We start from the raw sequence: 26,870 nt of genomic DNA, 5'->3' as shown, positions 1-26,870 counted from the left end.
AGAAGGTACATCATGTCAAAAAACAAAAATCATTCAAATGTTATGAGATTGGTTTATTTCATTCAGTAACACATTTCACAAAATTTCTTAGCATGTGTTAGATAAATGTGGGTTAAACTGCAGTGAAGTAAGTGGTTAAATATGCTAATTTTATATCCATTTATGTTGTCATAGAAAGATTACTCCAAGGGTGTGCCACAGAGCTGTGCCCTAGGCCTTGTCTTATTCAATATTTATATCAGTTACTCAAAGACTCAGAATTTATGTACACAAACTTTGTGGCTGTTAGGAAGCTAAAAAGTGACTGTTGTAATAGACGTCAGAATCAAGGGTTAAAGTTTCCAAGTAGAAACACCAGGGGAAAATCCCACAATAAAAGCTGGCACATATAAATGTCAATGCTTACATTCTGATTCAAGGAAACAACTGCCTGACAATAGTACAGACCTTTTATACTTTGAGATTCATTCCAGCTCTGAACATTTGTGCTTCCAGAGGTAATCTAGCCTTGCCCTCTCCTTTTACAGATGGAGATTCTGAAACAGCCGTGCCATCAGCTAAGCTGGAGCCAGGATTAGGGCTCAGCCCCACTAAACCCTCCTTCACTCTATTATATCGCCTGTATTATCCCCTCCTCAAACACACCAGAAGATCTTGTCCACCTGTGAGCATCACACTGACAGTACCCTGATAAGCTGTAGCATCACAAGATGAAGTCTGTGAGGACCAGGAGGGGCCTCTGCATCCATGAGGCACAACAGAAAAACCTGAGATCCTAACGTGCAAATGTTCAGGAGAAGACATCTGCCATGGTCAACTCTCCAAAAGCTTGTCAGTCACTTGAAGAAGGAACAAGCCGAGAATGTATTCTTCCCAAGGGGATAAACTGGTCAAACTGGGATAAACTGGTCAAAATAACAGGGAATAGATTTTGACTTAAAATGAAGAACTTAGAATTGTCTGTTATTAGCATTAGTGAGCAGAGCCTGGAAGCTGTCAAAATCCAAGTAACGGATGAGGGTCAACGGAGATGACCTCCTGAGTTCCCCTCTGAAAGGAAAGAGGCCTTCATTTGACCTCTGTCTCCTGGGTGCTCCTGTGTGACTCAGCCCTCGATTTTCACCAGGACGTCAACGCCATGAATCATCTGTACACACAAGTAAACCTTAAGTGGGAGGAAGGGCCACTGCCAGTGAGCCCTGGAACACAGACAGCAGGTGACGCCATCTGCATCGCCACACTCCGCCCCAGGGCTGGACAAGTGCAGGGACTTAAAATAACATCCCACAAAATGTCTGCCCAAAGCATTTGTGTTTTACCATTTTGTCATTATTTTGGATCTCATGGTATGATGATCTCATGATCAGTAGAACATGAAGAACATCAAGGAAGAATGCAGGAAAGACAAAGCCAATATTAATTGCTTTCTGTGTCTTGCCTCATTCATCCTCTGTTGCTATCACAACAGGTGATGGGAGTTACTCTTAGGACCTAAAGAAGATTGTGAAGATTAGCAAGCAAAATAAGACCCAAAAATAAATTCTTTAAGATATTAAACGAAGAAGCAATAGACGATCCTAAGTCCAGACAATAACTTGTCACACAGGCGGTTGTTTGTACAACGTCCACTAGGACAGCAGCTGTATCACACCTCTGCTTTCTGAGCAGTGGAATTTTGCTATGTAAGTCTGGCGGGACACTTGTTCAGCAATGACTATACAGTGAATTGCTTTTACATTGACTGTGAAGGAAGCTCACATGCCACTGCGCTCTAAATAAAAATGATGCACCTGTCATCTAATATTTGGTGACCATGAATTAATGATTCCCCTACCATCTGGAATCACCTCCAACAAAGAGATGCGGTTATGTGAGGTATATGTATTAACTGAGATTAAGTGAAAACAGTGAGATATAATGAATATTTGATGATTATACGAAGCAGAAGCAATTGCCAGATAAATTTTTAAGTCCATTTCTTTTTTCAATTTTTAAAAACCACATCTTTTTCATACACTAAAATCTCTGTCACCAAGTGTGAGGGTTGCCCTCACCTTCCTCTTAATTTACAATCCAGTCTGATTCAGGAATGCTCTCGTATGAGAGGGGAACTGCATAACAGATCTCTTCCTTGTTATTGAGTCCACAAAATACTCAAGTCACCTGTTCAGGAATTTTTATGTTTATATTAAAATTTATCTTTCCTTCTCAGAGCTACCTGAAATAAAAATGGAAGGAAAGTAACTCGAAAAGGGAACCAGGCTTGGATGGGATGAAAGCAAAATAGCTGGGAAAGAAAGCCGAGGGGCAGCAGAATTACCAAGAGGCTGTGGAAAAAGGAGCCTTGGGAAAGTGGAGGAGACTAAGTCTATAGCAGAGGGTGACCCTGAGCAAGGCGAAGGGGACTAAAGCACAGGAGTGGGCATCTGAGACAGCGCCGGAGCCTGGAATGAAGAAATAGGGTAACTGGAATAAAGGTCAAAATAAGAGCAAAATTCAGACAAACTGTAAACCACCCTTTGAGAATACTCAGCCCCTACTAAAGAGAAAAACTATCCAAAGTCAAGTTGTCTTAATCATCATGTGAATGAGGATCGTGACTTTTCTACTTATCTCTCATTATGTGCCCCAAATTTCCATATTTCTTTGTCCTTAAATTACATAAAATAGTTACTGAATAAATTTCCACGGAAAACCAACCTAAGGTTACTGCTGTCAGTAGTTCCAAAAATTCCACTGTAATTGCAACTAAAAATTATGACAAAAGACTCAATAGATGACCCTTCACACTACCACAAAGTTAAAAAGACACTGTAATATCTGGTATTAAAAGAACTGTATTATTTTGTTTTTTAGAGTAAGGAACTGAATAGTGGCTTGCCAAAGGCAAGGTCCTTCACAAGTAATGAAAAATGGAACTATGTTAACCGATTACTTCTCTGCACATTTTACTATACTATTAAATATAGTTTACTATTAAATATATGTTTTCTATATTGTATTTTTTTGAAACAAAATTTATTTTTAAAAATTTATTTTATTGAAGTATAGTTGATTTACAATGTTGTGTTAGCTTCTGGTGTACAGCAAACTGATTCAGTTATATATATATACACACACATTCTTTTTCATATTCTTTTCCTTTATGGTTTATCACAGGATATTGACTACAGTTCTCTGTGCTATACAGTAGGAGCTTGTTGTTTATCCATTCTATATATTATAGTTTGCATCTGCTAATCCCAAACTCCCAATCTATACCTTCCCCTACCCCCCGCCTTGGCAACCACAAGTCTGTTCTCTATGTCTGTGAGTCTGTTCCTATTTCATAGATAAGTTCATTTGCGTCATATTTTAGATTCCACATATAAGTGATATCTTTTAAAGACAAATACCATATGAAACAGAATTTCAAGGATCATACATGTGAAACTAATTTTGATCTCTCACTCCACCTCACAAATTCAATAGCCGGAATCTGAAAAAGCAGGGTTGATACTGAGTTGAATAAATCAAAATAACAATTATTGAATACTTCAGAAGGTTGAAAAGAAACACTAAGCCTTGTCTACACTAATCTCCTTCAGCATTGAATTAACCAATTGAATTCTTCTATGTGCTCAGCATTATGTTGGTTGTCTGAGATAAAGACGTAAACAGATATGGTCCCTGCTCTTATGAAGCTACTGTTCTACTGGGGGAAATAGAAAAAAACAAAAAACCCATGTCAGTAAATTTATAATTATAAATTGTGATAAGTGGTATAAAGGTGAAGTGTAGTATTATAGGTACAATGAGAAATTTTAAAAAAGGAACAGAATTTGATTGGAGTATCAAGAAAGCCTCCCCTGAGAAAACGACTTTGAAGATGTAGATAGAGGTTAGCCAACAGAAGGGAAAGGGTGTTCCAAACAGAACCAACGGACAGTTCTGAGGCAGAAGACAGGCTGGCGAGTTCAGGGAACTGTGGCAGGAGCAGAGGAGAGAAGGGGAGTGAATGAGAGATGAGAGGCAACTACAGGGACTGGGGATTTTCACTTAATGGGAAGCAACTAAATGTTTCAAGCACAAAGAGCCCATGAGTAGTTTTGTAAAGATCCATCTCTATAATTGGAGGATGGATGAGAGAAGAGAGAGAGTGAAAGCAGGAAGATTAGTCAGGAGTTGATAATAAATGATTACAGCTTGGTGGTATTGGGGGCTATGGAGAGAAACAGATAGATGCAAACTATAATTTGGAAGTAAAATTGACACTGGCCGGAAATTTCAGAACACTGTTAAATAATAATGGTGATACCTTTGTCTTGTTCTTGATTTTAATGGGAATTTCTTAAATATTACATCATCATTGGCATAAGTCTGACATACCTTATGAAATGTTAGACATTTGCAGCTCTCTGTGTAAGTGAGCTTGGTCTGTACTATTCTTTGGGGTTCTATCTTAATCAAGAAGATTTTGCTCTCAAGGACTCAAGCTTGCTTTGGATGTTGGTGCATTAAAGTTTCTTCTTCGACAATCCACACCCCTCGGCTATTGCTGTGCCCCCTCACCCCTCACAGATGGTTCTTGAGAGGGTCATCTGCATGCTCTCTTTACTTATCCGTCACTCTTCAACACACTGCACTTGACGTCTACCCTTATTATTCCACCAAAATGACCTTTGCCAAAGTCACCAATGACCCATAGCAACAATTTTACTTGCTCATCTAGGGAGGCAGTGAGTTAGAGCTCTGGTGTTCCTTCTTAATTTTTCACCTTCTGCCCCTGTTTTCTCATCTACAGAGTGGGGATAATAACAGCAGAGAGTTTCTGGGAGGATTAAATAAGGTAATTCATATGAAGCTCATAGAAGAAAAATGGCTGAGCATAGTGAACATTCAACAAATATTAGCTACTGATATTGTGATCTGATTTGACTGCTAAGTACATTTTGAACGTTTAAAGACTCACTTTCTTCTACTTGGCAACACATTCTACTGATTTTCCCTGTACTTCTCCAGATGCATCTTCTCTATGTTCTTCTTCTTCCTCTACTCAACTTCTGAATGTTTAAGTTCCTCAGCTCACAGGCACAGGCCTTCTCCTACTTCCAACCCCTCTCCTTATGCAGTCTCGCCCACTCCCACTGCTATGTGCCGACCACCCCTCACTTGTAACTGGAGTACAGACTTTTTCTTCTGAACTCCAGGCTCAGACCTAATTAGATGCCTCACACACACCTCAAACTCATGGTATAAACGCCTACCCAAATTTGTTCCTCTTCCAATGTACAATGGTCAGAATGTGAGTTATCTCTTATCACCACCTTCTCTCTTACACCTACATCACTAAAATCAGTTGGTGCTATCTCCAAGTTATATCTGAAATCTATCCACTTCTCTCCACCTCCAGGAAAATTACAAGCTGCAATCATCTCTTGCTTGACTACTGCAGAATCTCCTAGTAGCACCCTACCGCAAGACATGAAACATGAAGGGAGCTAAAACAATTGGAATGAAGAAGCCAGAATGTACATTTCCTATGACACTGTCATATACAGCCCATTGCTTTCAATGGAAAAACTAACAGAATTAATAAAATTAGGACCTGGATTCAAGACAAGAATTGGGTAAAGTGACTAGATACTAAATAGAGATACAAAAATCAAGAGCTTTCCCATATATCAGCAATACTCACAGACTTGTGGCTGCTTTTTTTTTTTCTCACTCCATAACCCCTTCTTATAAATCCCATGCACTCTCTGTAAGTCAGCTGAGTTGGCTGCAGGGCTTTCCAGACTCAGGTGATGGAACCAGAGGTGAGTCAACTAGATTCTTTATACTCGGAATGTGGGTATGACACCTGGTGATGGCAGTGTGTTATTGGCCTTGGGATTATGAAGGTGTGCAAGCTGGGGACAAGGCTGCCACTCTGGTGTGGCCATCTAATACTAAGTTTACCAATGAGCAAGCAGAGTCAAGATGTAACACGAGAGAACAGAGCGGTTTCACAGAAAAGAGAGATCACGTAGCCAGAGAAGCAAAGAGAGGATGCAGAGGCGTCCGAGTTCCTGACTCCACTCCTCCGAGGCTCAGCCACACTCTGCTCCATCCCAGAGCGATGTGTAGAGTTAACATAACACCAATTGGTAGTTGTACCAACAGTAATATCGATACTTTGGAACTAGGAGAACTAGACTAAATTCATAAAAAAGACAAAAATAAAAGCAAACATTTTTTCAACATCTGACCCTATGCCAGGCACTAGTTTGGATCCTTTGATGACAACATCATTTAAGTTTGACACAAACCCAATAAAATCAGTATCATTATTATTCTCGGTTCAAGGATGAGGAAATCAAAGAGTGGGTAACCATCCAAATTTAAACATGTAGCAAGTAGCACTATAAGTGGGTAAAAGTATGCGAGAAAACATTTTAAAAGAAGAGTAATGAAACTGTGTTTCCAGTGCTAGATGTTAAAATGTATTATAAGAGCTAAAATAATTAAAATAATGTGGCAGCAATACAGTAATCAATAGACAGAATACATGTCCCTAAAATAATCTTAGTATATAAGAATTAGTATATGATAAAGAAAGCATCATGAACAAACGTGTAAGGAAATTATTATCAGACACGGTTTTGAAGGAAAAGTCAAGTTTCATCTTCATCTCTAACAGTCACCAAAATACATTTAGGTGGAAGAAAGGGTTACAATGTGTAAAAGCAAAACTAGAAGAAAATGTGCGTGAATATTTAACTGATTTCTTGAAAGCACAGGATATCAAAATACAGAAGGAATTAAGGAAATCGTTAAAGAAACACCAACTGTCAACAAAGAAATTTAGAATTTCTGTATATCAATTCACAGTAAACGTTAAAGACAAACCTTAAGATGAAAATAATATTTATAATATATATGACAGAATTGTGTGTATAAATGTTTAATGTGATGTAGTTAAAGAAATACAAGAAATAAAGAAATAAAATTTTAAAGGGAAATAATGTTTATTGATTAAAAATTGTAAACATTTGAAAAACTTAATACTTAAAGCTAGTGAGGGTGGAATAAGGATGATTAAAAATTGTAAACATTTGAAAAACTTAATACTTAAAGCTAGTGAGGGTGGAATAAGGATGCAACCACTACGTATGAATGTGTAAAGTGATTGAAAAAAAAAACTTTGGAGAAAGTAATTTGAGTATCTGTATCAAGAATCTTAAAACTTTCAATACTCATCAACCCAATAATTTTAATTCCAGAAATCTAGTTTAAAGGAAGAACAAGAGATATATTTAAAGATGCTTATCAAAGTATGCTGAGTCTGCATTACATGTACTAGCGAAAACATTTAAAAAAACAGAAACAAAAACAAATAAGGACTTAAATTTCCAACAAGGGAATGGTCAAATAAAATATTATATATCCATACAGTGAAATATTAAGCAATTATTAAAAATAATACTTTAAAAGACTAATATTCATGAAATAGTACAGCCCTTGACGGTTATTCTCCTCTTTTTCATGTCTCTTTTTTTGACATTTCACTTTTTCTATAACCACTATTAAAAGATGTAGCAACATATTTCACATAATCTAGAGTTATTCACTAGCCCCGTAAAGAATGAAGGAAACGACACACAATCAGTGAAGACTAATGTTAAGCCTCCAGCTTGGCTGTGGGATTACCATTACACTTCCCCACTGCCTGCTACCATGGCTAATTGAAAGTTCGCATGGTTGCTCCCATACCAATTGGCATTGGCCACAGATAAACTGCTGTGTATTTTGAAATCATAGTTATTATTCTACTCCATCTGTTCTCTTCATTTTTCAAGTCAACTGTCAAATTAAACAAGTAAGCCCTTCCTAAAAGTTGCAGAAGTGTTACATGTTACCAGGGTAAATGAAACAATTGTCCAACATGCTGATATTCAGCAAAGTCTACAAGGGGAACCAAGAGAGAATTCACAGGAAGTGAGGTGACATGCCAACAGTTGTTTTAAAGTGATGATGGGAAAGTGCTATATTTATAATAACAGTATTTAACATTCTTGCATTCATTCTGAATGCTAAGCATTAACTGCCAAGAAAGCTTTAATAGTGAAATCCTAAAAATACATTTCAACTCTGACCTGCTTTTCCCAGCTGTTCTGGTCTCAGTATTACTTTAGCTAAAATTAATAAGCACATGGGACTATGTAAAAGTACTAAGTCATTCCTTGGTTTAGCTATTTGACACCTTGTATCTCTCCCTTCCCATTCTAATTGAGAATTTCATCTTTCTATAATATTTTCCTATTACACATAAAGCATCTCTACCATTTCAAATATAGAAATATCTTTTGACACAGTCTCTGAGTCCCACTATGTAAACATAACTTTAACGATTACTGTGCAAGTCATGGGAGAAGGAGAAGGGAAATGAAGTTGCTAAATCTATTCACCCTTTTTGCTCTGAAGTAGAGTTCAACTGTTATACTAAAATAAGGAAATTTTATCTCATTTGTGTTCAATTTATTACAAAAATGGCCCCATTTTTCACCCCTCTATGTAGCCATACCCCTTGAAATGCGACTTTGTCGCTATCAAGAGGTGGCATCTGTTTTCCCACCGCTTGAATCAGGGCTGGGTTTGGGACTTGCTTTGGCCAACACAATGTGGCAGAGTTGATGGCATGCTGGCTCTGAACCAGGGGCCTCGAGAGGCCTTACGTGCTTCTGCCTGCTCTCTTTGGACCCCTGCCGTTACCTTGAGAACAGGACCAGGATAATCGTTGGAGGATGGGAGACCATCTGAGTAGACATGCTGTCCATCAGAGCCCGACCTAGACCAGCCACCCTCAGCCAACCCACCAGCTGAGCACAGATACACAGCAAACCTAGGCAAGACCAGCTGGGAGCAAAGTCACTGAGCTAATATAAGCCCAGTCTAAACTGCTAAACCACAGGAGAACAAGCTAAACAAATGAATGTGTTAAGCCACTGAAGTTTGGGGTGATTTGTTACACACCAGTAGCTAACTAATATATCCTCTCGTCTTTTGCTTCCTTATTTAGAAGTAAAATTAGGACGTAATACTAGGCAAATAAAAAATTAGACATAGTAATTATATCAAATCTATTTTCCTCAAAATATCAATATTTACATTTTTTTCACATTTTGGCTGTTGGGGATATTAACATTTACTGAGCACCTTTTAGTTACTAGGCACTTGTTTTACTCCTACAAAAATCCCATAAGTATGAATTATCTTTATCTTATAGAAAAGGAGAGTAAGGTAAAGACAGCAAGGAACATGTCCAGGTTTACACAGTTGGCATGGCAGAGCTGGATTAGAACAGGGGACACAGGGATGTGAATCCATTTATCCTATGATAGGTCACCATCAGTTCCACAATGAACTGTTAAGTCTAGGCTCTCCCTGGAGTGGTTCTCCAGAAACTAGGAATGCGTGTTCCCTGCCAAATGACATAGATGCTACCCTAGAAGGTTCTGAAGAATAATTTATGCATATTATATAGGCATACTCACTTAGGCTTTTTCTCATTCTCCAATAAAATTTTTTTTTTCCAATAAAATTTTAAATGGCAAAAATACCACAGCTATGCCTTCAAATTCTCAACTCAAGTTCTATGTGCAATTACCATAACAACAATTGGATGGAAAATTGACTAATGAAAAGTGAAAATATCTTCCAGTATAAAAGGTCTTGATTTATTTGAAGCCATGATTGTTGTTTCTAGTAGCAAATGATTACTATTGACTGCCTTATTGACTATAATCTCATGATATTTAATGCTAGAAGGCAAAAGGCTGAACATCATTCATAAAATCAACACTAAGCCTAACTGTATATTTTATTCTAGGATGGCCAATGAAAATTTGAGTTATGTCATCTGAAAATTAAGAAATACAAATGATCGGATGCATGCCTTAATTATAAATAACCGAGATAGTTTTGGATTAGTAAAGCATACTTGTACTTAACCATACATTACAATAGACATTTTAATAATTTTATTCATTTGAATATCACATTTTCTACTAAATTATATTACAGATTATACTATCTTATATTGCAGTAATATAATACAATAACACATGGTTAAATAAACCAACTAAAATAGGCATCAGTTAGATGTTTTTCCAGTGGATTCTGTCAGGTAAAATATTTGCAACAGCTATAAAACCAGAGTAATAAATATTTAAATATAATTTTCTGATTTAAATAAATATATGGCATTTCAGGACCTAGACAACACTCTGGTAAGAAGACAGTAAAAATCACAAGTCACTGGAAATTTACAGCAACCAGTTTTCCAAAGTTTTCAGAGATAAATTAAAGCAGGAATCATATGCATTTGTTAGTGTTATGGTTATGGTTATTGTTATTAGTTTAACTCAGGGCGAAAGAAAAGATCATTGATCAAGATGATGAAAGTAGGTAATGCCCGTAAGTCAGAAACTGTTGAACCATGAGCACTCTAGACTATAGAACATGTCAACTGTTGCACACTGTCCACATCTCCTGGGGCCACATGGTTCATGACAAAAAGCAATTGGGTTGTTCTCTTTTCTTTTCATTAAACTTAAGAGATCTTGAAGAGACCAGATAATCTCAATATCAAATGGAAAAGTTTTACACTTGCTGAAACATCTTAGATCCCTGTAAAGATTTGCTGCCGTGTGTGCCCATATTATCTTAAATGTCACTCTTGAATGAACCAAAATCGACAACATTTTAGCTAGAAAATGTCAGGAACACTGTGACGAGAGTAACAGTTGCCACTGGATGTTTCTCTCTCACAATTAAATGATATGTTAACAGTAAAGTGCAGCAGAATCAAGTTTAATGCTGAAGAAATTAGTTTTTAAACTTTAAGTCAGTTAGGGTTTGACTGACAACATACAAGAAAGAGAATTTTAAAAGCAAACTAAATTACATGATCTGAAGCAATTACTTAAAATACTGAATTCTATTATGAAGCAGATGTTTACATTTGCTTTTCTATTTGCTCCTTTTCATAAATGCAACCAAGTAATATTCCTATTTTCACAAAGATCTAAAGTAAGGATCTGGGCTCAGCGTTTAGGAATGATGATCACTTCATTGAACCCCTGCAAGATGGCCTTTTTCTACAGTGATATTCAGAGCCTAGCTCTTGCATCTACCTTGGTCGTATAATAAGAGTTGGTTTGACTATGTCATTACGAGGAAGGCTGACAGTGGGGATAACTGTCATCAAGAGTGGACTCTTCACCACCTCACACCAGTCAGCATGGCCATCATTAAAAAATCTACAAATAATAAATAAATAAATAAATAAATAAAGGGAACCCTCCTACACTGTTGATGGGAATGTAAATTGGTGCAGCCACTAGGGAAAACATAATGGAGGTTCCTCGAAAAATTAAACATAGAACTACCCTATGATCCAGCAATCCCACTCCTGGGCATATATCTGGACAAAACTATGATTCTAAAAGATACATGCACCCCTATGTTCATAGCAGCACTATTTACAACAGCCAAGACATGGAAGCAACCTAAATGTCCATTGACAGATGAATGGATAAATAAGATGTGGTACATATACACAATGGAATACTACTCAGCCATAAAAAAAGAATGAAATAATGCCATTTGCAGCAACATGGATGGACCTAGAGATTATCATACTAACTGAAGTAAGTCAGACAAAGACAAATATCATATATCACCTATATGTAGAATCTAAAATATGACAGAAATGAACTTATCTACAAAACAGAAACAGACTCACAAACATAGAGAACAGATTTGTGGTTGCCAAGGTTGGGGAGAGGGATGGAGTAGGAGTTTGGGGTTAGCAGATGCAAACTATTATATATAGGATGGATAAACAACAAGGTCCTACTGTATAGCACAGGGAACTATATTCAACATCCTGTAATAAACCATAATGGAAAAGAATATGAAAAAGATTGTATATATACGTACAATTGAATCACTTTGCTATACAGCAAAAACTAACACAACATTGTAAATCAACTATACTTCCATAAAATAAATTTTTAAAAAAAGAAGAGTGAACGCTTCATTTTGTTTACCGCTAGTAGTAGCCATATAACATCTACAGTAATACTGAAGGAACCTAAGGAAAATCCCCCGAAGAAGGGATGTTTAAGACCACTCCTACAGAAACAGAGAAATCGGAATGTAGACCTCAGCTGGGGGTCTATTCCTCAGCCAGAATACAGACATCCCCTCTCCTGCCGCATGGGCTACGCTGTCAGGGATCCAGGGATCCTTGAACGATGCTCCAGCCAGTAACAGGTCAGTGGGGCGAGGTCATTCCTAAGATAAACCAGAACGTGGCAAACCTGAAGACAGCTGTCCTCTGGGAGAGTCTTGCCGGCATCAGAAACTAATCTTTGAGAGAAAGAACCACCCCTTCAAATAATTTTCACTTCAGGACTGACTTGGCTGAACTGTGTTTGCTTAGGTAATGAGGCGTGAGTTTCTGCCCTGTTATAAGTTGCTATAGACAGACTCAGGAATATGCTTTCAGATGAGGTCCTCTATACTCGCTCAAGTTCCATGGGTTCTTTTCTGGACTGAGGGCAGCATCTTCAATACACTGAGGAACCCCGTGATAGTCCGGCTTGGGTTAAGCTGGCCTGAAAGCTAGTTTTCTAGCCATAAAGAAAAGTAGCAGATTTCTCTACGTGGTTTATACTGGATTATAGAAATATCACCTGAAAACCATCACATGGTATTTTCTCTCTGACAGTTGATAAACTTCCTTTTTTGGTCAGTAGCCATGTGGCTTTGGTAGATATGATATCTCTGAACAACAGCAACTTCCTGAATTATTTCATTTTGCAACTAGTGAATTTTGTCATTTATAACAGTCAAATTTTAAACACAGTAGAGGCCACATTAAGGTAATTAAAGAAGAAAGGTGAGTTTTATTTTCACTATATATTCAGTTTTCCACAAGGAATTGAAATTCAAATCAGATTGTCTTTATTCAGAAAACGAATTGTGTTGCAAGCAGTCCAAGAATCTCATTCTGGTGTCACACAGAAATGAGTGCCTCACATACTTTTCTTGTTTAATCTAGAAACAAAAAGTTTCTAATCTAGAAACGAATACTTGGATATCAACTATTTCTCTTATGGAAAAATATGTGTGGTCATGTATCATAATACACAGCATGTAACACTGAAGAAACGCAAACATCCCATATATGGTAAATAAAAACCAAAGCAGAACATATTTTTAACATAAGCGTTGTTATGTGAATCTTACATTTGACTATAAACCATTTAAGTTGTAATTCTCATTCAAGACATTGTCTTTTCTACTTGGTGCTTTATTTCTTCCTGATAACTCAATCATATTCTCCATAAATATTTTCACCTCTTGGTGACATGGACTATTTGAAGGCAACAGTTAACAGATATGAGGAACTAGAAGGGAAATCTTTGAAGCCAGATGTACTGAATGTTTTTCAATACCTCATAGCCTGTGAGAATCTATTTATTACTAAGCAATACCAACCATGTATCTAAAATATCAAAATAGCCACTAAGATTTTAGTGAGATGGCGACTTTAAATTACAGAGAATATATCTGTTTTCCTTGCTTATTCTTACTTATTCCTACAGGTAAAGTCCCATTAATAAAACAGGAATATGTAAAGCATTTATTTAAAGCCATGGTCTTGCAATGACGGTTATTCTAAAGCAAAAATATTCAAGAGATTCCTAAGAAGGAGGATCCACTTAAAAAATAGTCATCACTCAATGGACTTCTCTTCAATTATACCATAATTATATGGCTATCCTTCCTTCCCCCTCACTGTTCTGTAAGGAAAAGTAATTAGCAAGTAGCTTACAACATGTGTAATTTGTCTTATAATTATAATAGATGCTCATTCTGTCTATAAATACTTACTGAAGAAGCAAATAACTGATAACTGCTCAGAAAACTCAACACAGGCCACACAATCTAATTTGAGATTATCTCTTCCCCTTTCCAGCCTCCCTCTGGCTGTCCAATTACATGGCAGTTTATGAAACAAAGGAATGGTGCTGTTTTTGTTCTATTTGAAAATAAAACTAGACATATGAAATGCAGAAGAATGCAAATGACTGTGTGAAGGGAAATTTTGGATGACTAAGACACTTCTATCCTCTACACTTTGAGTACAAAGCTGTGAATGTGTGAAACGATTGCTTGAATGGGGGGGTTAACAGTTTCTCTCAGCTGCAATCTGCAGCCCTCTCCACATGGCTTTCTTTACCTCTGAGTCTGGTAACCAGTAACCTAGCAGGGTTTAAGGAGTTCCCTATAACCCAGGCTGGAATATTGCACAATCTTTATGGTTTTCCTAAATGTTGCCCCTGCCTTTTAAACATTCCCTTTATTCAACTCTTCCACACTATTCTATTTTGAATGTGCCATCCCTTTTCTGTTGGACCTTGACTATTACAATTAGTTCTACTTATTTATTTCCTCAGGAAAAATTCCACTGATAAACTAGGTGTACATATAAACAAAGCATTTATTTAGACTTGGACATTTCATGAGCACATCAATGATGTTACAGCACAAAAATATAATGCTTAATAAATGTTTGAATTATTTATGTATCAATGGAATGATTTAACTAGAAATATGTGGAAATAACTACCACCTAAACAAGTGTAGAAAGATTTATGACAGGCATCGATATGGTAAGTCTACCTTAAGTGAAGCACATATTTTAAATTATTTCTATAAAAATCACTGAATTGTTTTTATGGAAAGCACAAAAACAAGTTAAATATTCTAGTTCAAAATATTTTCAAGAACACAATTTATTTTTACAGATGAGTATGAAAAGTGATCTTTACCTTTTCACCAATTTCTCCTTTGCTACCTTCAAAACCTTGCTCTCCCTGTAGAAGAGGAATATGATGTGTATAATAACAGGCACACTACTTTTAACACAAGTAATAATAATAATAATAGTTTCTAATATTGTTAATAATAGTTTCTAATATTGGAAACTAATAGTTTCTAAAATCAATAATTGTATATATTAAAACCATTTCTAAAATGTAAGCTCGAAGCCAATATTAACTTATATAAAAGTTAAACACATCTAAACACTGAAGGAATAATTTTCTAGGGTAAAACCTATAGCTTCACTGCTTGCAATGCAATTTAATCTCCATAAACCGGAATTTCTGCAACCAAAGTACCTTTCTCATAGGTGTTTTGAGAACTGAATGCATCAAATAGTGTGCCTGGCACAGACTCATTTAGCCATTACTGTTGTTATTACTACCACTATTTATTCCACCAGATCCAGTAGAAACATCCTTCGCAAGCTGACTTCCACGGAAGACCGTCCCAGGGAGAGGTGTGTGATGAACGAGGCCAGGGTTCGGGCTCTGGCTCTGACACCGGCGCCAGGCTCTTTCCCACCCAGATGGCCGGCCTCTCCAGCACTGAACGGGCGTGGGCTCTCACTCACCATGTTGATTCTGAGAGGTATAAACCCCCTGTTCTTCAGGTAAAACCTCTCTGATCTGACAAGCTTATTTTCCCACTTAACTCTGCACAGATATTTAGAGTACTGATGTTTCATTCATATGATCAACAAATATTCACTGAACGGCAAATATACATCAGGCACTCACAACAGCGCAGCCGGCAAGGGAATGCTGGGGGGTGGGTCATACCCACCCCTCCACCCACAGGAAGCGCTCAGTAAACCGAGACGAGGGATGGAGGGTTTCTTATCTCCAGTTTTTATCTGCAGTGCTTCAAACAAGGTGACACTTAATGTAATTAAAATCTGTATGTAAGAAAAGGAATGCCTGCTTTTTACTATGTGTATATGATACATGTACTCATACACCCGATGACACACACCCAATTAAATCATTACTTCTGGGGCTTCTGGTGGCGCAGTGGTTACGAATCCACCTGCCAATGCAGGGGACACGGGTTCGAGCCCTGGCCAGGGAAGACCCCACATGCCGCGGAGCAACTAAGCCCGTGCGCCACAACTACTGAGCCCGCGAGCCACAACTACTGAGCCTGTATGCCACAACTACTGAAGCCCGTGCGCCTAGAGCCCGTGCTCCGCAACAAGAGAAGCCACTGCAATGAGAAGCCTGCGCACCACAATGAAGAGTAGCCCCCATTTGCCGCAGCTAGAGAAAGCCCGCGCGAAGCAATGAAGACCCAACACAGCAAAAATAAATAAATAAAATTAAAAATAATAATAATAATTACTTCTGCTTTATCTACCTTCAAAACAGGTACAGGAAAGAAAGTAAGTTAGTATTTGGGTATATCTGCCACTGAATGTGTGGTCTATCTTGTTCCGACCATGTTTCCTAAAATGTAGACTTTAACTTGATGTGCTGATGCAAGCTGCCACACCGCTGCTGAGCGCCGCCGTACGTCGGCCACGATGCCAGCGTGACGCAGCCACCACAAACAGCTGCTGGAAGGGCCTAAACTGCTTCCCGGAAGATAAAGCTACACACCCCTTGGCTGGCAACTCGACTCACAGATGCAGCACCTGCTGTACCAGTGGGTTTTGTCTAGAACTGCTGTGAAGAAATGCAGAAGCTTGCCATTTCATCACTGCCAGTTCAATCTTAGTATCTTCAGCAAGCAAGTAAAGGAAGATTTTTCAAAAGCTGTAACTATAAATACGTGCATATCTTTTTAATGGTAATTTTTAAGCTACAGAGCAAAACCTAGATGCGATAGTAACTTCTGACTTCCTGTTGCTAAGATCTGTAAAACTTCTCCAGCGCGTAGAAATGATATGCTTGGCTTTGGTGGGCATGTAATATTGCATCAATAATGCTCTCCCCTGTGGCGGGATTATCTGGGTGGTATCATGACAGCTGGCGACACCTGAAGGGGCTCCCCATCCCTTCAGGAAACCGGAAAAAAACAGTCTCTGTGTTTCCAATAATGTTGGTCACATACAATCATATTTCTTCCCAGGAGGAAAAATCAGCCCATGGACAATAAAGGGGTGAAATGAAGTTTACCTTGGTAAGGAGAAAGATTCTAGGCCCAGAAAGAAGCACCCTAGCCAATGCAAAAATCCCTACTGATTATGAATTTATCATTCTGAAAGAATTTTTTGAAGAGATTAGTTGTAGCATCTTTGTAATATTTAATGTTTTATATCATTGTAACCATTACGTTTAGCTCAATCTGGGAAATACAAAACGGAAAAGAAGTAACCACACACTGTCAAAGGTAGTAAAGCCTGTCCCAGTCTTCATTTTAGACTCAACAGTGAAAACATTCCCAGAGCAGCTGTGCTCACTCCCCAGGCCCCCATGAAGTATCACTGCCCACTCCTCCAGAGAAGCATGTGGCTAAACCTCTCTGATAAAGCTCCCTCCTAAAGTAGGTCCTTTGAGAAGGGATCGCTTCCATGGGTTCTCTTTGGAAAGAAAGTTCAAGTGGTGGTTGACTCAGGGAATTCAATTTCATTAAACACATTTTCTAAATCTTCACTATATTATGTGCACATTCAACTTTCAAGATGTTAAAGTTCTTAACTAATATGAAACATTAAAAATCTCTTTACCTTTTGACCAGGTAAGCCTGGAGTTCCATGTAAACCATTTTCGCCCTAAAAGAAATACACAGAATAAATTTTGTTAGCCATAAAAAACAAGTGAATAAAGAAATGTTTGTGTTTTTTAACAACTTGTTCTAGGGTTGCGGGGAAAGGCAGCCTAATGCTGAACGTGTATCAAGTACAGGGGGCTTTGCACCCATCCCTCATCTCCCAACTCCAGGACTAGTACTTGCATTCAGAAAATAAGAAAACGGAGGCTCTGAGAGGTTCGGTCGCATGCTCAAGGTGACCAACTGGGAGCATCACCTAAGATTTGAATCGAAGTCTCTCAGACTCCACAGCCCATGCTTTCCCACGTGCTACTTAGTGCCCTTTATTTTATTTTCTCTCTTTTAAACCTCTGGGCATAATATTAAAGTCTGACACAGGCTGTCTATGGGCCAGGCACTGTTCTCACAACAAATCTATAAGGTAGATACGACTATTATGACCATCTTCTTACAGATGATTACACAATCAGGATATAGACCCGGAATTCAAGTTCACCTACTTCATCTCTGCGCACCTAATCACCCACCTGCACTGTCTCATGGAAAAGATTTCATTCTGGCTTGTAAGTGACCTCTTATCTAAAAACTAAATATATATATATATATATATATATATATATATATATATTTAAAATCTTTTTATATATATAAAGCATATCTACTTTCTTTCTCATTCCCATTGATTGCCTTTAGATCAGTTTTGAAGACGTGCCCAATGCCGTTCTACTTGAAACAGTTACTTGGGAGAATTTTGAGTTCTGTCCATCCATCTGGTTCCTGTGTTGGGTACCAAGGTTTTCAGCAGATGCCTATCAGTTTCCATTACTAGAATTCATGGGCCATCTCTTTGATTGACAAGTCCGGTTTGCAAATGGCACACAAGCTAGAACGAGATACTCCTGGGAGGATGTGCACATTCCCAGTGGAGCCTCAGGAATGCTGCTGCTTCAAGGATGTGACCTGGGCTCCCAAGTTTCCAGGTTTAGAAAGCTCAAAATAAACTAACAATTCTACTGACCCGCTTTATTTCTAGCAAACATTTATGAAACAACAGTTTTTTTAAAAAGTATTGCCTAAAAGGAAGTTAGATATCACTTCTTAGAGTTTTTAAAATAAAATTCAAATATATGAAGAAAAAATCATATCTTCAAAAAAAAATGAAAGATATGAGATATGAAAAATCATATCTTTCATTTAAAAATAGCAATAATATGCTCTGTTTAAGCCTAAAGAGATCGTTATCGTTTCATCAATTAATACATTTTTGGAAAGGCTTAGTCATCTTTACCAGCAGTGCACTGCTATATACACAACATATTTTAAAGACTAAGGCTTTTCTTTGACTAGATTAAATTATCTGTGCTGCACAGTGTAACTGCTATCATCACAGAATATACTAAACACTAAAGGTAAAACTTTGTGGCCAAGTGTTGAAGCATCAATAAAATACAATGTACTTATCTATGTAATAAATATATTTCTATCATTTAAAAAGTTGTTATAGTTCTAGACCTGAGGCATTCCACAGATATATTAGAAACTTCCCATTTCACTTAATAAAGTGACAGTCAAAGCACATTAAGTTTTTGACACCAGGGAACATTCTATGGAAACGGAGCTGTTACTCATCACAGAAGTATGTCCACTTGTCCATGAGGAGCAGAATTATTTTCATTGGTTGATCCAATATAATGTTTTACATCATATTACAAGTTACACACGATAACAAGATATGGTTTGTAATCCGGTAAGGTACACTGACACAGTCTACACTGCCAAAAATACTTTTTGGAAAAAAGAAAGCAATGTCAGTAGCTCCTTCCCTTTTTCTTTGCTCACAGCTCACTCCTATGTGTCATGTGCTCCAAAGACTGGCACGTAAAGGCCCACCTCTGGCACACGTCAGGTTAGGGTCACACCCAGATGCACTGTCAACTGGGTTCCAGTCTTCCTTGACAGGAAGAATGTTTCTCTCTTTAATGGACACTGGTTTTACGATTGTTGCAATTAAAGTGTTTTCCTATGGCCAGTGTTAATTGGTCTCTGCTCTTTCCTGACCAAAAATTTGTTTTGTAAACATAATTCTAAGCTCCATGATAGCCCAATGGACACCACTGATTACTCTTCCCAGGAAATGAGTGGGCTTTACGTGACACAGCAACATGTGAAAGATTTTGAGATACTGGAAAACTTTTGAAGCTTCAAGTCTGTAACTTTGGTATTCAGAAACCAATTTATTTTCTTCTCACAGATCTTCTCAAAGTTACCAGAGATGTCTGACATAGAAACTTATAATCATGTAAAATCATTTGTCATTTTTCCAGTCCCTGAGGGATAAATTAGCATATTCGTTTCTGACTATATCTCAAAAAAAAAACTACTAAGTAGCATAACAACTAAAGAAGAAAATAGTCTTAAAGAGCAAATTTTTGTTAAACAGATTAACAGACTATGTTTCTCCTGTCAGGACTTTATCTAAAACCTAATTTATGTCAACAGAATGAGCCCTTCTTTACTCTGAATCACAGTTTCAAAGCTCTGGTGCCCATGCAGCTTGGGGTCAAATTGAATTCTATCCAACAAATAAATGCCTGCCTAAAATTACTGGATGAGCAGACATTAGCTGTTTTTTCTAAACTCTTGCTGTCCCTCGATGCTCCCAGTCTCAGCACAGGAGGAAATAAGAAGCTTCTTTTTTGGCTTCCCATCAATACTTTAGCCCATTATTGAAAGAAGATTATAATCAATGTCTCCTGTATCTACTATAACTTTCAAAATTTGTTTCTCCGGCATATACTTTCTATTACAGGTTTTTCCATCAGAGGGCCTGCGTCCCTTTCGTATTACAAATTCAAGCTCCAGATGGGCAATGTATGAATACGTGTAATATAAAGCAGGGCAGAATCTAACATTGCTGCTGATAGCATTGATGCCATGTTATTAGTGTAATACAGAGAGTGTCTTCAACTTCACAGAGCAACCCAAAAAACCGTTTCCAGAATTCAAAGTAACCTCTTTGGAAAGCTTTGGAAAAAAACTTAGGTGTGATTTAGGAGCAACTGGTGGCTTTCTGAAAAGCTGATCAAAGGATTTCATTTTACCTCCTTTTTATCACTGCTCATTTCCCGGATGTAAGCACAGCTAGGCATACAAGATAAATTATTAGTTTTCCTGATTTCTTTGACATTGGAATCAATGCCTTTTCTTATGCAGGAAATACATGTTGTCTGAAAGACATTTAATAAAGAATCACACTCCCTAGGGCTGTAGTTTGCAAACCTAGCACCAATGAGACCAAGCAAAGAAAGGCACATTAAGCAGGTAAATGAAAATTCCCTTATAACTAGACCTAAGCCTGGAAAATAGAAAGTTATATACTATGTTTTGGTGATTTTTTTCTTTAAAAAGTTAGGCATTCAGACTTTGATTAAAAAGTTTGAGATCCTGCAGATGTAGAGAATGGACTTGAGGATACGGGGAGGGGGTAGGGTAAGCTGGGACAAAGTGAGAGAGTGGCATGGACATATATACACTACCAAATATAAAATAGATAGTTAGTGGGAAGCAGCCTCATAGCACAGAGGGATCAGCTCGGTGCTTTGTGACCACCTAGAGGGGTGGGATAGGTAGGGTGGGAGGGAGACACAAGAGAAAGGAGATATGGGGATATATGTATATGCATAGCTGATTCACTGTGTTATAAAGCAGAAACTAACACACCATTGTAAAGCAATTATACTCCAATAAAGATGTTAAAAAAAAAGTCTGAGATCCTATTTATAACACTGTTTCCATATTTAAAAATGTAATTTGACCTATCATTTTACTTAGAGCAAGTTTCCCAGGAACACAATCTTCTGTTTGAATTTACTGTATACTCAGAAGTATATCAATATTTTCCCACTAATTAATTCATATTCATTAAGAGTAAATTTACTTAAATTGAGTTTTGAGTGCAACAGCTGGAACAAGTATCTGAAGTGGAATGCCAGAATCCTAGCATGAAAACCAATAAAGGAAGCAGCCAAAAGTAAATCTGATTATGATTTTGTGTATCACTAACTTGACCTCTACAATTCCAAAAACAGTCCTGCTGTACGCAGGCCATAATCTTTCGAGATTTAATTTTTATATGGTTCTAAATTCCTGCCACTCAACTAAATATTTCAGGAAATAAAACATGTATCTCCTATATTTTTTCTGCTATCTCGTCCAATCAGAGTCCTTTTATTTCAGGGAAGAGTATTTTTTCCTTCTATATTCTGGGACTTCTTTCCAAGAAATAAATTGTTAAGTAAAAAAACTATGTACTTCATAGGGTTTAAAACTTCAAACTTTTTGAATTCTTTGTATTTGTTGGATCCTTCATGCAGCTAACACATGCGGATATATTATCACATGAATGCTCAGAATAAGGCAAATTTAAAACATTCTTAAACAAAAACGAATGAGACCCTATTATTACTTATTCTTATGGTCATTTCAAAGAAGAGAAAGCCAGCCCACCATCGGTAATACATGGTCAATACATGTTTTAATCATAGTAATATAAATGTGGGGAGTTAGTAGCAGCTGAACCCAACATCTACTTTCTCAAAAACTATTAACCTGAGTGTATCTGTGTGCACACAAGTACATGCAAGGGCACACACCTAGAAAACAAGCAGGGTGGGTATTCTTAAATACAGGGACAGGTGTAAATTTATACATTTGTATCACCAGCTCCACCAAAGAATCTGCTAAGGTACTGACCCTATTGAAAGCTTCTTAAAGTCAGGCTAGTTTGCTGTTTAATTTGCATTGTGGAGAGCAAAACAAAACAATTTGATGTATGGATATTGAAACAATGCCTTCTGAACCCAAATTAACCTTTCCCAAATTTCTGCCCATTGGTCTTATTTCACACAGGACAAATATCATATGGGACTTATACATGACATCCCTTTGTGTCACCATCAAGCCTATTCAGTAATCCAATCATTTTTCAAATGATAGTTTGGAGTCCCTTAATATTATAGTAACTGTTGCCTGGGCACACACTGTCCTTTAAAAAGTGGCACTGAGAATTCAGCACATCACTCCAGACATGGTCTCAACCACACAGAGATTAGGACTGGCATACACACACACACACACACACACACCTTGTTCTGGATACTATACAATACCTGCATTACTACAACTTGCTTTTTTAAAGCTAAATTGCTTGTGCATACATTGAACTTGTAGTCAACTAAAACCATTACGTTTTCCTTTCAAAGAGGATATTTTTACAATCCTTTTTTCAAATTACTGGAGTGCAAATTACGCTGAGTTATTCAAATAAAAAACAAGTAATTTTGAAATGGTTTGGGTACATAAATGTTTCTTTCCACTTACAGCAAAGTTAGGGAATTGAGCCTTGGCCAATGTTGTAAGACCCCATCACAAAAGCTAGGCTCCTATGTCATCGGTATGGTTTTCTTAAAGTGGATCTGTTAAGAATGAGTGTGTGGGCTTTTCACTTTCTTGTGAGACTAGCTGTAAGGCAGTCTTGAAGTAAACTTGAAGCTTCACAAAAGTACCAGGGAAACAGAGGACATTTAGTGTAAATCATCCACTGAAATACCTAGAGTGGAGTAAGTGACATCTGAATCAAGTGTTCTAACACGAGATAACTGTGAAGATATACAGAGAAGCACAGTGTCATCAGTAAGCTCCTGCTTGGAGACAGTGAGACACCAGTAACTGCAGGCTATTTCTGGTCCGAAGTAGTCCTCATGCTGAGTAATTTAGAGTTCCACTCTGTATCAATTACTTCTACTGGAGCTTCAATGCACTGAAGGCATTGGTTACTTATCTTTAGACCTGAGATAAATGGCTGTGAAGGTCTGGAGGAAGAACATGCCTTAGCAACGTTGTAAGAAAGTCAGGAGATTTTCAAACCTAGTACGGAGGACAAGGCAGCAGAATCGCCTAGAGATTTATGCTGGAGAGAGGAGGGAGAGACATGTTGTCTCCAAGGGAAATGGGAAGCCAGTTCTGGGGCTGCACACTCCTCCCTCTCTTTCTGTTTCACCCCCGGAAGCACCCCTGTCAGCTTCACCAGACATGGGAGAGTCTCTGGCCCTCCTATTCCCTGAAGTGTGCTTCTGCAGACAGCACAGGAGATTTGGACCGAAGCCTTGCGGCCTCTGGGGGCCTTTCCAATCCTCCCTTGGCATGGTTTTCTAGCAATCACCCTCTGTTTCTCTTCTCTATTGACTTGAGCTCTGAACCGCTCAACAAACATTATGCAGAACCAAGGAGGTGCCACACGCTGGGCCAGGGGCTGTGGTGACAGGTGTGAGAACGACCCCTAGCCCTTGTTCTCCAGGAGCTCACAGTGGGGACCAAGACACACAGACTATGTGGGTAATGTAAACAAAGTGCTACACGAGCAGAGTGCAGGGCTGCTAAGTCAGCCTGGTGGCCAAGGAGAATTCATGAAATAGATGCAACTTTTCTTGAGCTGTGAAGTCAGTGATCTGTGAAAATGCAGTGATGGTGGGAGGAGAGAAAGATACTGACTGTGGTCATCCTCTCGAATCTTCTTCTCTTACCCAACAAGTTCATGCATGACCTTCCACAGGCTATGACAACCCTGACTACACTGCAAAAAGCTCCTTTAGACACAGCCACATTAAGAAAATTCTATTATCTGAACCTGTAGACGTCTATATAAAATAACAATTCCATCTCTAAACTCCCTACTGAGTACCTCAGTAATCTACACCAGAAATAAAATAATTAGGACAAAACTATAATTAGAAAAGATACATGCACCCATATTTTCATAGCAGCACTATTCACAATAGCGCCAAGGCATGGAAGCAACCTAGATGTCCATCAACAGATGAATGGATAAAGAAGATGTGGTATGTGTGTGTGTGTACACACCACACACACACACAATGGAATATTACTCAGCCATAAAAGAGAATGAAATAATGCCATTTGCAGCAACATGGATGGACCTAGAGATTATCATACTAAGTGAAGTAAGTCAGAAAGAGAAAGATAAATATCATATAATATCACTTATATGTGGAATCTAAAAAAATGATACAAATGAATTTACATACAAAACAGACACTGATCCACAGACATAGAAAACAGACTTGTGGTTGCCAAGGGGGAGGGAGGGGGAGGGAGGGGGAGGGGGGAGGGAGGGAAGGATTGGGAGGTTGGGATTAGCAGACGCAAACTATTGTACATAGGATGGATAAACAACAAGGTCCTACTGTAGAGCACAGGGAACTATACTCAATATCCTGTGATAAACCATAATGGAAAAGAATATGAAAAAGAATGTATATATATGTATAATTGAATCACTTTGCTGTACAGCAGAAAGTAACACAACATTGTAAATCAACTCTACTGGAATAAAAATTTTTTTAAAAAGACTAAAATAATTAGCCACTAAACTATGCAGAGAAACAGAGACTGTGTGATCTTTTTTATGGCAATATTTTAATATCTGTGTGCTAGATTCTCACAGTGCATTAAACCAAATAGGAACATTAGCAGACTAGCTTGTTAAAATCTGGCTAACCGTTTAGCAAATAAAAGTCGAGTGCCGGGGTGCAGATCCACTGCATGTGTTGAGCCTGTCACCCACCTGCTCTGTTCTCTGCCAACTGCTCCACTTGGGGTGCGAGTGGAAGGCATTAGGAGGCAATAAGAAACCACTAAGAAATAAAATCAGCTGCAGAGTGAGCAAGTCTCTTTTTCTTTTTCCTATCCTTCTATTACCTCTGTCCTGCTCGGGTTTCTGCTTATTTTAGTGCTATCTTGTATCAATATACTGCCCACAGATAAGACAATTAAATGAGACTTACTCCAGGTAAAGGCAGTCATTTTTCACTGATAATTCAAGTATCATTCTTGTAACTTTAGTAAGTGAGGTCAAGAAGCAGGCTGACAAAACTGTTTTCTCTGTGGTCATTTTTACCATGAATAGAAATTGGTTATGATAAAAAGTTCAATCCTATGTCCAGATTTGACTATACCTTTATTCACTGCAGGATTTTCTGAAATACGGGAGTATGTGTGTGATTCTCTGTTTAAGAGATATTTTCTCCTAACATGGAGCTCATACTTGTTTTATAAACCTTGACAATTTCACAGAAAGGAAATATCCCATTTTTAGAATAAAGCTGTGTTGTACATTTTTTTCTCCTCATTTAGTGTTGCAATTTGGACAATAAATTGTCACATACTAATAGATATTTTAACTTTTTTTATCTTGGGAGGAACTCTGAAATTAATCTTAATTCTGAATTTCACTGGCAAACTGGATGAAACTAGATAATGCAGGGAGAAAGCCAAATGACAAAAAAAAATTCTTTAGCTTTCTCAATAAATGCCTGTAAGTTTCAGAGTATCTGAGGCATTAATGCTACATCTGGACCAGGGCTGTTGCAGAATTCATTATAATTCACAACAGCTACCGGCCTTGTCTGCGCTTGCATAAACTGTAACAGCATCTGCCTTTATTTCCTGAAGCTGCAGTCTTTTCATAAAATGTCTTTTTAAGGGAAAACCAAGATTCAAATATCACAGTCATTTCATTTTCCAACAGAAAAGAAATATAAAGACAGTTAGGGAACAATGGATCTGTCCAGTTTGGTCTCACCCTCCTGCAAAGAGCTGGGGCTTCAGAGTTGATGGTGAAAAGACCTGGTACACAAAGCAGCTCTTAATGAGGACAGTTAGCCCAGCTATTTTTAAGACATGCAACTTGGCAATTCTCTCACCACGCTATCAGATACACTTCTTAAGCGCCTTAATGCATATGGCTTTTTACCTCTACAAGTTTGATTTTTTTTAAAAAAGAACATCACGGTACTAGGTGAAACACTTGTATTTTTGATCAAGTAAATATACAATTTATAGATATATTTGATCAAATGAATATAAAATTCACACACACACATATATATATATATATATAAAATATCAAAAGCATATTTGGAGAAGAGCATAAATAGAGAAGTTTCTAGATTAGACACTGAGGTAAGGTTTATCTGGACAGTGTGGCCATGATGGGCCTGCCTGGAGGTCAGACAGGATCTCCAGAGAGTCAGGTTTGGGAAGTTTTGAAGCATATTTTAAATATAATTTGGAATTTGGAAACCAGACAAAATAAAACTGCATTGTTTTCATAATACTTATTTCAGAAAGTAAAGCGAGACACAATCCTTTCATTTGGTGAA

At 37.8% G+C, this 26,870-nt stretch overlaps 1 protein-coding gene across 3 annotated transcripts in view; it reads right to left on the bottom strand.

Moving 5' to 3' along the window:
• Nucleotides 1-26,870, bottom strand: part of COL19A1 (collagen type XIX alpha 1 chain) — a 374,472-nt gene that overhangs the window by 256,546 nt on the left and 91,056 nt on the right. For 2 of the 3 annotated variants that reach the window (XM_082405049.1, XM_082405047.1), the window contains exons 11-12: nt 17,588-17,632; nt 14,868-14,912 (exon numbers count right to left, since the gene is read on the bottom strand). In XM_082405049.1, the coding sequence (XP_082261175.1) occupies nt 14,868-14,912; nt 17,588-17,632 (90 nt within the window). The remainder of the gene's footprint in view (nt 1-14,867; nt 14,913-17,587; nt 17,633-26,870) is intronic. The other variant, XM_082405048.1, reaches the window with a different exon arrangement.

This window comes from Balaenoptera borealis (genome assembly GCF_965194805.1).
Source record: "Balaenoptera borealis genome assembly, chromosome: 9".
Taxonomy (NCBI): domain Eukaryota; kingdom Metazoa; phylum Chordata; class Mammalia; order Artiodactyla; family Balaenopteridae; genus Balaenoptera; species Balaenoptera borealis.
The sequence above is the reverse complement of the archived record's forward strand: the minus strand, read 5'-3'. Positions and strand labels throughout refer to the sequence as shown.